The 16,748-nt window shown below is 45.5% G+C and overlaps 1 protein-coding gene across 5 annotated transcripts in view; it reads right to left on the bottom strand.

Moving 5' to 3' along the window:
* The window catches only part of DCAF1 (DDB1 and CUL4 associated factor 1), a 48,377-nt gene extending 34,683 nt beyond the window's left edge, over nt 1-13,694 (bottom strand). For all 5 annotated transcript variants that reach the window (XR_008534928.2, XR_008534929.2, XM_054640400.2 and 2 more), the window contains exons 1-5: nt 13,551-13,694; nt 7,657-7,774; nt 3,048-3,124; nt 2,724-2,797; nt 1,668-1,781 (exon numbers count right to left, since the gene is read on the bottom strand). Coding sequence is in view for 3 of the 5 variants with exons in the window: in XM_054640400.2 (XP_054496375.1) it covers nt 1,668-1,781; nt 2,724-2,797; nt 3,048-3,124; nt 7,657-7,766 (375 nt within the window). In the remaining 2 variants the exon portion in view is untranslated. The remainder of the gene's footprint in view (nt 1-1,667; nt 1,782-2,723; nt 2,798-3,047; nt 3,125-7,656; nt 7,775-13,550) is intronic.
* Nucleotides 13,695-16,748: the final 3,054 nt, after the last annotated feature.

Genomic DNA, 16,748 nt, shown 5'->3' with positions numbered 1-16,748 from the left:
TCCAGTGAAAGCATCTGTTGGGAAGAATTCTCTCTTATTGCAGTAATGACCAGGCTGGATTTCCTACCAAGCATGGAATGAATGAAAAATACTGCTGCAACAAAAAAAACCAAAACAAAACAAAAACAAAACAAAAAAAAAACCCTAAATCTTTAAGTTGTGTGAAACTATGCCCAGGCATCAGATACCTGGATCTGCACACCTGCAAAAAGAGGCCAGTCAAGGTCCTTCCTAGGAGGCAGCAAAACACTACAGATATGAATTAGTCCAAACAAACAAGCCCAGAGTTCTGGTCAGTTTCACTAATCAAAATCTCCAGCAATTGAGCAAATTTCAAATAAGCTGTGTTGAACCTATATCAAATAAAATGAAATTTGGCCAAATTTAAAACAGACAATTAGAAAGACAACGGTTTAGAATGAAAGATCAATTTTTTTCCTCTAAATTGCCACTCGATTCAGAAACATCAACAACAATTATCATGACAGAAATCTTGCACATAATTTGAATTACAGGTACAATACAATAGAAGATGAGTGAAAAGTAATAATGAAGAGAGACATTTTAACAGGAACTCTCAGCTCATAGATTTTTATTGCTTGTTACATACTTAAAGACAACTGCAATATTATTTCAATGCTCTTATGTAATCAAAAAAAAAAAAGTTTAACTGAAGAGCTGTGAAATCCCTTGGTCGCTAGAGGGCCTCTCTGTGACAAGAAAAACACCCTCTTCCCAAAGCCTCCTATTTACAGGAGCCCTAAGTGCCAGACAGAGCTCTAGATATTATCAAGTCAAAAGGAAAAAAGTCCCTAAGTGCAAAACTTAATTTCATTTCAGTTTACAGAGAACTTCTGTCTCTGGAAAGAGATAGCTATATTCTCCTTAAATGGGGAATTACTGTTTTGGTTTTAAATTGTTTTTTGATCAAGGCTTCCCAGCCTCAGCTTTTGGACAGATCACAAAGAGCTCAAATTAAATTAAATCTTTCACAAAGGGAGCACATTATTTTCTTTTATCATGCTTTAGAATTCATCTGCATATTTCCAACAGTAGAGAAATTAATTTAGAACTTTCATATACAGCACTGCCTCATTTCCAAACTTCAGAAAAATATTAATTCTTACAGATGAGGAAACTGTGGCTTGAGTGAAATTCACTTTCTCCTCACTTTCCACTCTGTGTGCATTCCTTCAGAACAACTTATTTGGCAACATGTGAAGTCTGATTCAGCTGTCCAGATAATGCCCACAAAGCTTGTGGATTTTAGACTGCTTAGTTAAAGTATGACTTGCTTATCACTTAGCTCTAGGAAAGCTATTGCTCTGCCAGAGCTGGGGATTACTGGGCAAGTCCTCCATGTTCTGCACAGCCTGCTCCATTCACAGGCCTATAAAGCAACAATTCCCAAAACATTACATTAAATTCCAGCTCCTCTGTTTCAATCAGTCACATCACACTTTAAAAAGCTATAAAATACCCAAGATTTGATTAATTGAACAAGCCAAGAGCAAAAAGCCCCAGACCATTAGTGAGACTGAACAGATTGGCTCTCAGACACACACAGGATTTCAATATGGCTTTTTACTGGCTTCTCCTTTGGGAAGTCTTGTTGGAGTACAAAATAAAGCAAGCTTAAAAACCCCAAGCTTTAGTGCAGGTGATACCTTTTCCTGGAAGACAACAGCTGTTTCCAGTCCCGGCATGATGTCCAGCAGAAGTCTGCAGGCAGCAGTGTTTAGTGGAGGTTCTCTGCTTGTCATCACATAAGCATTCACTAGCTGGAGAAGATCAGGAACAGCACAGGTTTGAAATTCAACTCTGACCAAACCCAGAGCAGTGAAAGCCTTACAGCTCCCACGGCAGAAAAATAATAAAGTAAGGAATGCCAATCTAAGCCCTGGATCTCAACATGACAGCCTTTAGCCTGCTCCCTCAGTGCCTTAGAAGTTGAAACTATTTCTCAGAGAAGCAGAGAGCCTCTAATCTGCTGTTCACTGACTAAATATCTATCTTGAACTGATCTGTTAAGACAAGAGCCTTGAAAAACTGTAACAGCAGAAACATTAAAAGATAACAAAAAAAATTAACATAAGAAATTGCACATTTTTAACTGCACATGTATTTCCTTATCACTTGCAGTTGAGAGAGAGAGAGAGACATGCAAGCAATCTGTCAGAATCCTTCCAGCAATGTGTACTGATATAGGTTCTTGCAGGCATGCAAAGGTAACAAAATTCTAGCTATTAAGTCATGTTAGAGTTTAGCAATGCAAGTGGAAAGGCAGACTCTTGCCTCCTGATTCTCTGCCTGAGTCTTCTAGAGCTGACATGCTCTTCTGTTCCTGCAGACAGCCCAGTAGTTCCAAGCATTCAGAAACAAGGCACTGGAATTAGTGTTATTCATTTCCATTATAGAAAGAAATTATATTTTTGGACTTGTATTAGAGAAGCCCCATTTTCTTTAAAGAGACTGAAAACAACTAATTCAGTTGCTGCTACACACATTCCAACAGCTCATGAACTCCCCTTTACCTGAGTCACTCTAACAGTGGCAAAAGAGTTGCTCTTAAACCCAACTTAAAAACCAGTATTATGGAAAAGAGAATTCTGATACCACTAAAATAAATATTAAACAAGTAGCAAGGTCAACCATCACAGAGGAAATAAAAGAAATAAGGTGGTGTGAAGAATTGACAGAGAAAGTTCTCAGAGCAAACCTACCGCATTCATGAAATCATCATTCTTGAAGAGTATCCTCAGTAAGTGACCAAGCATGCACTCAGGGTCTGCCCGACCTGTGGGACAAACAGGAACACAGGAAAACACTCACCTTCCTACCTCAAGATGCCAACATTAGCACTGAACTGCTGCCTTCAAACTGCCTGTGGATGCTCTGGAGGCAGCACTACAGAGCACAACTTCCCAGTGCAAAAGCGGTGTCAGACCTCGATCAGAGTTGGCACATTCAGGCTAGAAGAGGTTTCCTTTTGAATATGAGCTACCAGGCAAGCACTGGGCACAGCTGGTGCTGCCAGGACACCTTACCTGGGTGTCGGTCATCAAACGGGTCAGGGTCCCCCTTGCGGTACTCTTCAGTCTCCTTCTCGATCAGCTCTGACATTCTGCAGCAGGAAGAGCACAAAGTGAGCAGCACTCACACTCCTGGAGCACAGCTCCTCACAGTCACAGATCTGTCAGAGCACTGCAAACCAGTCCATCAGCTTTCACCAGTGTTCAGTGCCACCAGAGGATTTCTGACTGGCCACAATAGGGGGGGAGAAAACACTGGCCTCTACTATCTCATCTCATTTTTAGCTCCAAGATGCACTGAACCCATAGTGATACCCCAGAGATGCATAAACTTTGACACTCTGAAGGGCCAACACCTTTTATTTAGTCATGTTAGACCCCTTGTGGTGTTCTACACACAGTGTAGAGAACTAGAGTCAATAAAGGGCTTGAGCAGTACCTTCTTACCACCACAGTGTCTTTGTTTTGCAGCAGAGCAAGTCCTGAACAGGTAACTTATTCCTCCCCTTTGCTCAGTCTGTGCAGGGGCAGCTGTTCAAATTGTCTGCACAATTTTTTGTTATTCTGCACATTAAATTTCAATTGTGTTGTAGAATTAAATATATATATATAAATATTTAATAAATATTAAATACTTATATTAAGTGCTGTGTAACCTCTATTCAGTTATCAACTTTTTACCATGTGTGAACTACCACCACGGATAAGACAAGGAGAAACTCAGCCAGCTCCCTGTTCACAGATCCTCCAAATACATTAAATGCTCCTCTCTATCAGAAAAATAAAATTGAGTTGTTTTGGTGCTATGCCCTCCCCTAAACTTAGAAGCAGTCTCAGCAGGCATAAGAAATCCTATGCTCTAACTCATTTAGAATGAGCAGTAAGAGAATTAATTATTATTTTTATTTACACAAAATCAGGAAGAAAAAAAATTATCTCATGGTCAAGCAATAAATAATTCCATAGTCTTTAATTGTCCTTCTCTATGTAGTGTCACAGCAAAAACATATGCAGTTTGAGGTGAAATAAAGAGCACTCAATTCAATTGAAAAAACATTAGGAAATTAAATCTCATTTCCTTGGTATAAAACATGATTCCTTCCCCTCTACAGAGGTTCAGAGTGGGAGGCAGCATCTATGTGCAGCACAGCATTTTAAAACAAGGTCTTAATACCTCACAGTAGTTATCTAGGCAGAGTTTATCACAGGGGAGGGAAAAGTGCTGGAAGGCTGCAGTAATCCCTGGAAAAATATTTGTCTTTCACAGAGGATTTCCCTTACAGAACACTGCTGACTTCTACTCCGTGCCTGTTACTTTCCAGAAAATACCCTGTGTTCCCAGGCATGACTAGAGGCAAAAATGTACTTAGTCCTGCCTCTGTGAGCTACACTCAGTGTGACAGAGGATGACTCCTGCCAGATTCCAGGAACAGCAAATTAGCTCATTGGGAATGAGCAGAAAACTTTCTTGCTTGCCTTTGATCTAACAATTATCTTTCAACAAGCTGTTGATCTTGTGGGGTTCCAATATTTACTTTTATAAGCCTGATTGTGAAAGGATGCAAATTGTGTCCCTTGTTAATAATAGGTGGCACAGCTTGAGCTCTCAAGAAATTCTGGCAGAAGCAAGTCTCTTAAATACTCCACTGCCAGCTCCTCATTTTTTTCCATGAGAACTAATAGCTTGAGGGATGTCTGCTGACAGAAAACTCAGACAAATGGGGAGCTGGGAAGCAGCACTCTTGCCTTGTCAGGTCTTTGGAGGTGATAATTAGCATTTTGGTGAGGTGCCAGAAAGGACAGACAAGCAGCATGGAAAGTGAGCACAACACTCTGGCCAGTGCATCCTGTCTGGGTAGGCAGCCAAACAGCGAGCCAGCTCCCAGTGCTTCCAGGGACAACAACACTATCACAGGCTCAAAGAAAGACAAATGTGAATCACTAATTATGGAGGGGTTTGAGACAATTATTCACAACTATTTGATCAAAATTAGAAAGAAAAAAAAAAAAAAACCAAAAAACAAAAAAACCCACACAAACATTGCCTCTTTGAAATTTATTTTCAATAAACAAAAAAGGAGAAAAATCAAGCTTGCTTACAATACCCTTCTTTTAACTAACACATACAAAGGTGGTTTGTGACTTGACTTAGATAAATCTATCTAGATCCAACAGCTTTGTCAATTCTCAATTGAAGCAACTGAGTGTCAAATAACTACCAAAGCTCATTTCAGCCTTCTAACATAGGCACCTGGTATACAGGGCTGTAACAAAACACAATTCACAAAACCACAGAACTTTTATTCAAGTTTCAAGATTTCCTTCATTCACTTGGCATTATACTGGTTCAGCAGCCACTTCCAAGTCTGCAGACAAGATGTAGGATTTACACTGAGCCTTTTACTTCTAATTTTTTTCTCTTCACAACTGTGTTTGGAAAGTTAGTCAGATCCTCATTTCCACTTGCCACAAACTGAGCTCACCTTGGGAGCAGGGGTATATAGAAAAGTTTGTCAACTTTGCAAGGCCCCCAGTGATCTAGATGGAACAACAAAGCCATCCTAATCCTGCTTTGTGTCATCACCTGGCATTAATGACCAACTTAAGCCTTTACAGCAGATTGCAACAGCATAAGGTGCTCTAGGATCCCACACCACAATACAGCTGGTTTGTGGAGATGAAGTTACAATGTTAAACTGCTGATGTATTCCCTTGATGAAAGAGGCTCCTGGGACACAATAAATTATCTGAGTCTCACGATTTGCCTGATTGGTTGAACATGACTTGCATCCAGTCTATGAAGTAAGAGTATTACAGGATCATTTCAATTTACAATAGTTTTGAAAACCATGTATATTACATATCTGTTTTTTGCTGATAGGCTTTCCAAGCAATTTCTTCAGTTCATACCTTCTAACACTCAAGTGTTTGTAAATCCAGCTTTTTGGAAGTGACAGCTCAGCTGTAGTCTGTAACTGGTGCCATAACTGCTGCTGTCCTTGTCCTGTTACTGCACTCCCACCTGTGCTGCCTCAGCATCACATTCAACAGACTCCCATCCACACAGGGAAGATTTCTTTCATTTAGCTCACAAGGAGGAAGGAAGTATAGAAATATCACTCACCAACAAGTATGACCACAGCTCCCTCTGCCCTAAGACCAAACCAATATGCAAGGGCATTTCTCTGCCTCAAGACATTGGCACTGCAAGCTCCAATTGGTGAGGATTCCTCAGGAGCATCTCTACCAGCAACTCTAACATGGCTCTCATTGATAACTGAAGCACTGTAAATCTAATTTCTGATTTTAACTTCTGGTGAAATCCCCATTCTACCTTAAATAAATCTGTATTATCTCCACTAAAGCAAAAATACCCAATCCTTCACCACTCATAACCACTCTGCCTGCTGCACAGAAACCTTGAGAACCAACAAAGTTATGAGACCTGTCTGAGCATAAATAATATAGGGAGCTCCAGGAGCTGAGAGGGAGCAAGAAGTGCCAGACCGCTAAAAGCACAAAAAAATACATGTTTAGCTCAAATGTCTTTAAATTTCTTAGAATACAGTAAATTTCTGGTTATGCCTACAAGAAAAAGCCTCGAAATAGCACAGGTTTCCTTCAGACAATACACAGAGATACACCAAAACCTGTCTCATGATTTTCAAGACCCACTAATTTTCAAGTGTTTAGGGCTGGCTTTCTGTTGCTCATCTCCTCCTCCTATGCTGCTATTTTTAAAATGCAGTAAGAACAGCAAAGAAGTTGTGCCCGGTGGGTGAGGCACAGCACAGAACTGAGCAAAGAACCTCCACCAGATTCCTGTTACTTCCAGCCAGTGCCAGCTCCAGCTCTGTGCACTGACTTGTCTGACCCAACAAGGCAGAAGAGACACCTGGACTGCTCCTGAACTGCAGAGCAGCTGAGTACTGCACACATGAGGCAGGCCATGGATCTGCCAGCAGAGCTGTGAGGAACTGGGGGAATTTCTGCAAATCTCCCCTTAAAGTAGGAGTAACATCAGTCTACCCAAATGAAGCCTGGCTTGGGAAAATGCAACTGATCATTCAAATCTTTCTTTTGTACTAGATACTGTCTTATAATTAATGGTGTTACCTAAACAGCCCCAAATAATTTACTGGTCCAGGGCATTTTTCTCCCAATACAATGCCAGTCGACCACCACACAGCTAAAAAAACAATCAGGTTTTAAAATTTCACTTTAAACATGCCCTATGAGCTTTGCTAATACCTTCTCAATATAGCTCCTCCTACTCACCCTACTCTCACCCTTTCACTTAATCTGATCAATGTTACTGCAATCTCAAACCCCTCACACCTTGCTTCCCATCTCAATGTTTTACAAGCTTCAAGTGACGATACCAAAGTTATTTCAAACATTTAATGATGCTCCTGACTTCTACTATTTCAGAGTATTTGTAGAGACAGTGTAAGATGTCATTAAAAGTTTTTATTTAAATACCACACTAACAGTTCATTTTTTAGATCAAGAAAATGAATTGCAGGTTATCAGGTATGTGAACACCTCAAGAAAAAAGAAGGTAAAAGCTGCTGTCATGTAACTTCAGCCATTCAGCTTTAGGGATTTGCTCAATAGATCTTACCTGGTGAGAATAGGGACCATGTCTTGCCCGCTGCCATGTTCTTTCTCCCATTGCTCAAGCAAAGTAGTGAGCTCAGCCTTGGAGTCCACATGCCCAGATCCTGAAGTCATGGCTTAGCCTAAGGCAGAGGTAACAACCAGGAAAAAAAAAGGCATAAAAATGAGCAAGAAATCCCACTCTTCTACTGTATTCTTTGAAACAATCTAAATCAAATATTACAAGTCATTTGAAAGAGGCAAATAACACTCAGCAAAAAGGAGTGAGAAGACAAAGTGACAGAACAGTGCTTTCAAATGTGAAAGTTTCTTTCCGGTCCTCTGCCTGCAGACTAAAGAACATGTGCACCTCTGAACACAAGTCCTGACTGGTGCTCCCCAGCCCTGACCAGGCTGTCTGGAATGCACAGCTCACCACAGCTGTGTTCACGGCCTGAGCCTTTTAAAAGCTCTACCTCAACTCCAGGAGCAGACCTGAGTTACCCTTTGTGGTGATTTACTCAAGAACCGACCAAGCCAGGACAGCAAGATTGTGATCAGTGTCCTTATCCCAGTTTAATGCCCTGCAGGCAGTGGTGGAGGTGCCAACAACTCCTGGGGCCCACAGTGCTGAGGAGCAGAGGCAGCCCCCGAGTGCTGTGGGCAGTGGGAGCAGCCCCAGGGCAGCCGTGGTGGCAAAGAGCCGGGCACCGCTCCCCCAGGGCCTGCCCCGCTCCCCCAGGGCCTGCCCCGCTCCCCCAGGGCTCCCAAGAACAGCCAGTGGCTCCAGGAGGAAGGCAGGATGATCACAGGAGGGAGCACTGGAGCAATTACTGCAGCTTTATCAGCCTTTACTTGCATGACAGCAGCTGACAGAAGATTTATCTTCCCATCCTCAAAAGTGAGAAACTCCTACAGCACTGAGTGACTTGTTGAAGTATCATTTAATGAAGGGAACTATCACTGTAGGTTCTGTTTAAGCCTTTAAATTTCCAGGTGTCAGCTTTTGTCGATCTGATAAAAACCTACTAGAAATATTAACAGCTTAAACTAGAACAAAATCTGTCTCAAGATACTGCCATGCCCCTAGTTTCCAACCTGACAGACTGTGATTGCTGGGAAGAGTTGTAACTTCTAGAGGAAGGAATACCCAAACCCAATTTATAAACTGACTTGGTATTGGAGGTAGGGGAGAGCAAACCAAGCAAAACAGATTTCTTCACATCCAAAAACACACAAAGATTTCCAGCATTTCATTAGCCACAACATAGTCAATATCCGTCTGTCATGAGAATTAATACCCATTTGTCATAACTGACCCAGAGAAAGAAGCTTTCAAACCAGTGTTAAATACACAAGTGTTTAAGACAGTGACATACACATCAGCTCCTAAAATACGTGTTCAGGAGTCAGTCAAATGGCAGACTCTAAAGGCAGCCATAGCAGAGATTATACATGCATTTATAGCCCAAGTTGTCTCTGAAAAACATCCCCACAATTTAACTCTGTGCTGGACACTTCCAATTGGTTTAAAACTTCTCCTCACTCAGGGAATTGATGAACAATCCTACAGTTCTACCTCTTGTCTCATAGGTGCTTCTGAATTTAATGTACTGTGACTGGTTAGTTAAATGGGAAACATGAAGTTAAGAACACTGGCTGAAGATTAAACTGGCAGAAACTGCACAAAAGTTATCAGCCAAAGACTATGAAAAGATAAACCTGTGACTACAAGAACACCATTTTGTTAAGTACTATATGCAGTGGACATATGCTAACCAAAAAACCTACCTAAGCATGAAGAAAGATGATGTTTCCTAAATCACAAGTAATTATGATTTTATCTAGGGCACTCATTATTCATTCATTCATTTCAGAACTACATCAGGAAATTCAATGCAAATGCATAAATTGCTTAGGAAGAAACACTACCTAGATCCAGGCAAAACTATAATGAGATTGTACACACAGACACACTCCCAAAACACCTTCAAAAATAAAACTACTCCAAGCTCATTAAGTTCCATTTCCTTTTTCATTAACTGAACACCACTTGCCAGCAGCTCTTCAGAGCTTTTAAATATCACAGAAAAACATTCAGACAAATTCACTCTGGGCCTCAGAACACAAGTGCTGTAATGGAATCCAATTCAACCATTTCAGACATGCCCATCTTCATTCTGTGCTCAAGGGATACGGCAAAAAGGGCCCTGTGACCTCAGAGCTTGTACAGGGCCTGTGCAGGCTCCCCTGCAATCTGGAAAAACAATTTACTTCCTCTAACAACCCTCAACTGCTCCTGCTGGAAAACAGAAAAGGTTCAGCAATACCTGCAACAGGTCAACAAAGTCCCAGCCAGGAAGACCACAGGAACTGCTCACTGCCCTCTGGGACACCTTGTGCTATACCAAAATCAAGTGAAAAATCCCAGCTATCCCTAAAACTTGCCTCAATAAAGCTCATTATTGGTCTAAAGAACTGGTGCTGACATAGAGCTGTTTTCCTAAAATGAAATTATAACACAGAAATGCCACCCTTTCTACTGGGACACAGCAGTGATAATGAATGTCTTGCCAAGGCATCTCCTCTCTTCCACAGGCTTATCCCTTCCAATCTATTCAAATAAATACAATTTTTTTAGATGGCACCAGAGAAACTCCTACTGTGCTCACTTTTTTCAAGAATTCCACCTTAAATCAAAGTGAAGAGCTCTTCAGAGAAGACAAGAACATAAATTATATGAACCAACCTGTAACTGTCAGCAACACACCTGGCCTGATGGAGAGGAAACCTGGGAGAACGGCTCTGACTTTCACTACTTCCCTTTTTAGCACAAGCTGCTGAAAAAATTCAATCTTAAATTGCTCTCAAAGAACCAGCAAAACTGATCAGATTTAAATTGGGGGGTGGGGGGGAGGGGGCAGAGGGATGTAATTTTTTTCTCTTAATAAGTTTTGAAAATCACAGCCTACTACAGATTTCCAGATTTCACTTTGAACATCTACTAAGCTAAGGAATGGGAATTTTTCCCAAACAGTGCTACTGCCAAAATATATTTAGAATCACTATTAACAAAACATAAAGCACTTACTCAAAGGATTTGACTTTGAAAAACAAATATTTGCAGTCTCAACTACCTCGGTGGCCACTGCAAACCCAGATGTGGCTGCTTCAGTTTCAGCACACTGTGCTTGGTGCCCCTGGCACTGCTGTAATGCCAAACACTGCCTGGCATTGCTGTGCCACAGCAAAGGCTGCAATGCCAAACACTGCCTGGCATTGCTGTGCCACAGCAAAGGCTGCAATGCCAAACACTGCCTGGCATTGCTGTGCCACAGCAAAGGCTGCAATGCCAAACACTGCCTGGCATTGCTGTGCCACAGCAAAGGCTGTTAAACCAAACACTGCCTGGCATTGCTGCGCCACAGCAAAGGCTGTAATGCCAAACACTGCCTGGCATTGCTGTGCCACAGCAAAGGCTGTTAAACCAAACACTGCCTGGCATTGCTGTGCCGCTGTAAAGCCAAACACTGCCTGGCATTGCTGTGCCACAGCAAAGGCTGCAATGCCAAACACTGCCTGGCATTGCTGTGCCACAGCAAAGGCTGCAATGCCAAACACTGCCTGGCATTGCTGTGCCACAGCAAAGGCCGTAAAGCCAAACACTGCCTGGCATTGCTGTGCCACAGCAAAGGCTGTTAAACCAAACACTGCCTGGCATTGCTGTGCCACAGCAAAGGCTGCAATGCCAAACACTGCCTGGCATTGCTGTGCCACAGCAAAGGCTGCAATGCCAAACACTGCCTGGCATTGCTGTGCCACAGCAAAGGCTGCAATGCCAAACACTGCCTGGCATTGCTGTGCCACAGCAAAGGCTGTAAGCCAAACACTGCCTGGCATTGCTGTGCCACAGCAAAGCCTTTATGGGCATTTCTCTCTTCTGAGCTTGGCTGTAAGAATGAGACATTAAAGGGAAACCCAGAGAGTACTGAGACACAGATTCCTCAAGGTGCTCTCATGTTTTTGAAACCTCTGACACTTGAGTGCTTGAGTCACCTTAGTGAGACACCTCTGAACAGCGAGGAAATCAAATTCCAGTGACCTCTAACCACAAACCTTGAGTGAGTGCCTGGAACAGCTGGAGCAATTCAGCTCCACCCTTCTGTCCACTGGAGCCTCACACCAACTGCAACACCACTACAGCTCATTCCCTGACTGATGCTGAGCTCAGGGAAAGGATCAGCAGGTTCTGAACACACTGACTCCCCGCAGATAAACATTTTAAAGCATGAAAACCTCTTAGTGAATATAAATATACTTGTAAAATCTGAAAACCAACAGTTTGGTTATTTGGGAAATGAACACAGAAGGCCTAATGTAGCAATTTAAATGCAAAATGAATGAGCTAGAATAAAACAAAAAAAAATCTCAAGCAAAAAAAAATCTCCCAAAAACCACAATTTAGATCACTTTGTAGGAAGATGGCACATTTAAACCAATGTGCACGTTAAATGAATAGACAAAAATTACATGAAGATTTGTAATTCCACATGCACAAGGGCAACTCAAATTCTAATAACTGCACTTTGGTCCAGCTTACATAGTCCAGTTTGACATTGGTCCCAAACTTGTTTCCAAGTATGGCTGAGGACAAAATGTAGGGAAGACTAATGTAATAATGTACCACTAATGAGTTGGAATCTAGTTAATTGCCCAGCAAAGCTGAGCAGTACATTTGTAGGTTCATTTATACTAATGCTTTAACACAAAGAATTCCTTACTTTAAGAAAAAATAATATTCTCCCTTGCATCACAAATATCCTTTAAAGAGATGAGGCACCTGACAGCTATTTGTCCAAACCTGTTGAGCCTGAAATAACCACGTGGAAATTAAAGTATCACAAATTGTCAACACTGAAGTTCACTTGTGAAAATAATATACCACCAAGTTAGAAAAGCCTCACCATCTCTGGAGCACAAAAATGTGGTTTGGTGTCCTTCCTACACTGAGGGAAATCTAGGTTTGTTCAACTTCTTGTTTAACAGAGCTCCAAACTGGATGTTATACTGAACATATCCCTAATGTTGTCTTTAAGTATTTGCATAAAAATTCGGTTGTTGTGGGGGCTTTTTTCTTTTTTTTAATTAAGGCATCTTAAGGACAGGGAAAACCGCAAGGTTATTCAGTTTCCTGAAATAAGGTTATTCAGTTTCCTGAAATTCCTCCTGTTACAAAACAAACTTAGAACTACGTTCTGATCTGGCACGACAAGCCCAAAAAACAGGAACAAACTTCTGCTGTCTACAAAATAAGAAGAAAAAAAAAAAAAAGAAAAAAAAAAAAAAAAAGCCCCGCTCCGTTTCAACATCAATTCCTCTTCGCGCGGCTGCAAGGGGAAACACGCGGGCCGCACCTCGCGGGGGCGGCCGGTGACAGCTCCCGCGGGGTCCCGCACGGCCCGGCCCGGCCCGGCCCGGCTCGGCGGAACGCACGGGCGGCCCCAACGTTTAGAGATCAGCAGAGACCAGAGTGGGGGAGCGAAGAGCCAGAGATCGTCCCGCCCGAGCGGGCCCGGCGCAGAAGGAGGAAGAGCCGGCGCAGGGGGCGGGCCGGACCGGGCGGGGCGGCGCAGGCCCGGTCCCGCCGGGGGAGACGGGACGGGCCGGGGGGGACAGGCCAGGCCAGGCCAGGCCAAGCCGGGCCGGGCCCACCGGGCCCCCCCGCCCCGAGGGCGCCCCCTAGCGCGGGGGCGGACCCGCAGCCGACCCCGCGCCCCTGAGGCGCCCCCCCCACACCCCGCACCGCTGCCCCTGCCCGGCGCGGAGGCCGCGGCCGCCAACCGGCCCAGCCCGGCGAGGCTCCGGAAAAGCAGCAGCAGCAACGGCGGCGGCGCGTCCCGCCCACCCCGGCCCCGGTACCTGAGCGCTGCCCCGCGGTGCCGCCGCCGCCGCCGCCGCCCCCGGCCCCTGCTGCCGGCCCCGCGCACCCCGCGGCGGCCGCGATCGCTCTGGAGGGCGCACACTTTTTTGCGTCACCGCGCTGCGTCACGGCGAGCGCGTCACGGCCCTGAGGGAGAGGGGCGGGGGCCACGTGTTCGGCCGGCCTGCCGGGAAAGGGAGTTCGCGCGAGGCGCATGCGCATCCCCGGGAGCTGCCACCGCAGGGGTGCTGGGAGCTGTAGTTCGCGGCGCACGCCGCCATTGCCCAGCGCCGTTGCTCCGGGCGGAGCGGTCGGTGCTCCACCAGGCGCTCTCGGGGAGAGGGGCGAGGCTGTTGGCTCCACGGCCCGGCGTGACACGGAGGAGCCGCCAAGCAGCAGCTGTCGGCCCCGATACCCGCGTGTCCGCCCCGATAGCGGCGTGTTGCTGGGCACCCCGCCATTCGCCCTGCAGCCCCACGGCGGGACCATCAGCAGCTGCGGCTCCTCCTCCTTTCCCAAGGCTGGACATTGTTCGCTGTGGTGTTCACCTCCAGCTGGACAGCGAGGTGTTCCACGGGGAGGGGAGTTTGCAGGAGAGCTCGGATGCCGGCTCCTTCCCCAGAGTGATTCCTCCTCCTATTTCCAACTCGGGAAGAAACAGCATCCTGCTGCCTCACACTTAAACCAGGGCTGGTTTTGGCAGCTGTAGTTAAACCCCACAGCGGAACTGAGCACCCCCTCCACCCTGCCCTGGACCATAACAAAGGAGGAAGAGAAGACTCTCCTAAGTGTCTCAGGAAAACTCCTCTTCCCACGTTCCCACCCTCCCTGCAGCTGCTCATTATGAGCTCCGGAGAGCTCATCCGCTGCCGAGTCCTTCCCTCCACCACTGCAGAAGCTATGCACCTGCCTGCCATGGGAGAGTCTGTGCAAAGAAACCCTTCAGCGCTGCACAGCCCATCCCTGGGTGCCTTCCACATGCAAAGTCCTCTGTTCCTCTGGGATTGCTTCCCTTTGTCGGTTCCACAGTGGGAGTATCCCTGCTCTGTGTGCTTTACAGTGGCAATGAGCTGTCACTGCACAGCCCCTTGCCCCGCTGGATCGAGAGAAGATCCACGTGCTCTCAGCGAAGTTACCACTGCTGAGGGGAAGGAAGATCTGGAAAAGCACGCTCTCTCCTCACCCAGGCCCTCCTGGCTGGCTGCAGCATCAAAAGTATCAGACCTGCCTGCAGCGTTATTATCCAGGAAAGATCACCACATCCACAGCTGCACCTTCTTCTCCCCCTGCACGGCACCTGGGAGCCTCGAGGCAGCCGTGGGGCTGTTCAGGAGCAGCTGCAGAGGTCAGCATTCCCCTCCTCATCTCCACATTCAAAGGGCTGAGAGCAGAATTAGGGTTTGCAGTTCCTGCCATATCCATGGTGCACTGGAGAAAGGGTCACTTCTCAGAGAAAGTGGTGTTCAGTTCCCAGCTCACATGAGCAGGTGAGGAGAGTCAGAGCCTGGCGCATTGCTGGCACAGGGCACAGCTTGCAGCCACCCCCTGGCTCTGCCACAGCCTCCTCTGAAATGCTCAGGCCTCCAGTTCCTGCATTTCCACACCTCAAAGATATTTGGGAAGGATTCAGTCCAACATTCTTGGTTCCCACAGGGCAGATGGGAGTCCTGCTGGCTCACCTGTCAGGAACAAGACAGCATGAAAGCAATGAAATCCCAGTTTGTGCTGCTGTGCTCTAGTAATTGTCCAGGTACTGGCAGAAGCCTTTCTCGTGGAAGAATAAATATGAATAAAAAATGAGTAAATAAGGGGAAAGAGGGCCCTCTCTCTCAAGGAAAAGCTTCATAAGCACCATTCCTATCTAAGATGCCCCACAGTGTCCACATTAATCCATTTTCTTGCACTGCAACTGCATAAATCCCTGCCCTGGGCAGTGCTTGCAGAGGTAGAGATTCTGCTACCACACTTACAACATTTGACTGTCAGTCTTGATTAACTCCATGATAATGAGTGCAACAGTGGGAATCCTGCAGCACTGGGTGCGGTGAGTAAGCCCTCACCCTCACAACAACACTTCACCTTAATGATGCATTTGAAGGGAAAAAAGCCACAAAACAAATGCAAAATATGGCTGTGGGTTGCAGAGCAATAAAAACGAGAGGCCAGCAGTGAGCTGGCACCTCTTGCCCTGTGAGATCTTGTACCTGAGAGAGAGACCTGTGGTGTGCAAGGAAGGGAAGGTTCAGCTCCATGAGCTCCCCAGCCAGAAGAACAACATATTCCACAGGATGGCCACCTGACAGTAACAATGACTTATAGCTGAGTCACAGTTTGAGGCTCCTCGAACAAAGGAACCACTTCTCCCTATTGCTGTCACATCCCAGATCAGCTCACAACACTGTGGTTTACCAGGAGAGGATAAACCCATTTCATGGGGCCCTAATAAACTTCTAGACTTAAGGACAATTAGCTGTGGGATCAAAGGAGGAACAGCACTGTGGAAGAGGCCAGGAAGACACAAATTGTGTTTCCAAAGGATGCCTTGAGTATAGCCATGGGTGGAAAATTGTCTGGAATGCTTCATCTCTGCTGGCAAAGGCAGAGAAGCCCAGACCCAGGCTCCAGGCTGCAGCTTCACCTTCTGCCTGAACAGACCTTCACTCTGAGAATGAGGAAAAGGTCATTATCAAAAAGGTGACAACATTCAGAGATGCCTCACTACAGCTGCCCTACGAGGAGAGGACAGGATGGATTCTTTAGGCTTTTAGGAGTGTTAATTGCTCACCTTGACCTCCAACACAGATCTACAGTGATAAAGTTTGTTAACTTCCTACACTTAACCTGTAATTAATTGCCACATCCTCCTGTGGGACTCAGTTTGCTTGTCACCGTGTTTCTCCCTGCAGCTGAGCTCCTGTTGAAGGGCAGCTGTGACAGTGCTCACTGACCCAGCAGAACCAGCCTCTGCAGCACAGTTTTGCTGTGTGACTCATAGCAGGTGAGCAGTGAGCCCAGGAAGAGAGTTCAGTCCCTTCCCAGCACTCTGGATCACTCTGCAGCTGCAGCTGCACCCAGCACCCGGCTGGATTTCCCAAAGCATCCAGGGAAGGGTACAATGCTGGATTTCCCAGCAGCATCCAGGGAAGGGTACAATGCTGGATTTCCCAAAGCATCCAGGGAAGGGTACAATGCTGGAT

The sequence above is a fragment of the Agelaius phoeniceus genome, chromosome 11 (assembly GCF_051311805.1).
Source record: "Agelaius phoeniceus isolate bAgePho1 chromosome 11, bAgePho1.hap1, whole genome shotgun sequence".
Classification (NCBI taxonomy): domain Eukaryota; kingdom Metazoa; phylum Chordata; class Aves; order Passeriformes; family Icteridae; genus Agelaius; species Agelaius phoeniceus.
Note: the sequence above shows the minus strand (reverse complement) of the source record. Positions and strands in the feature narration are given on the sequence as shown.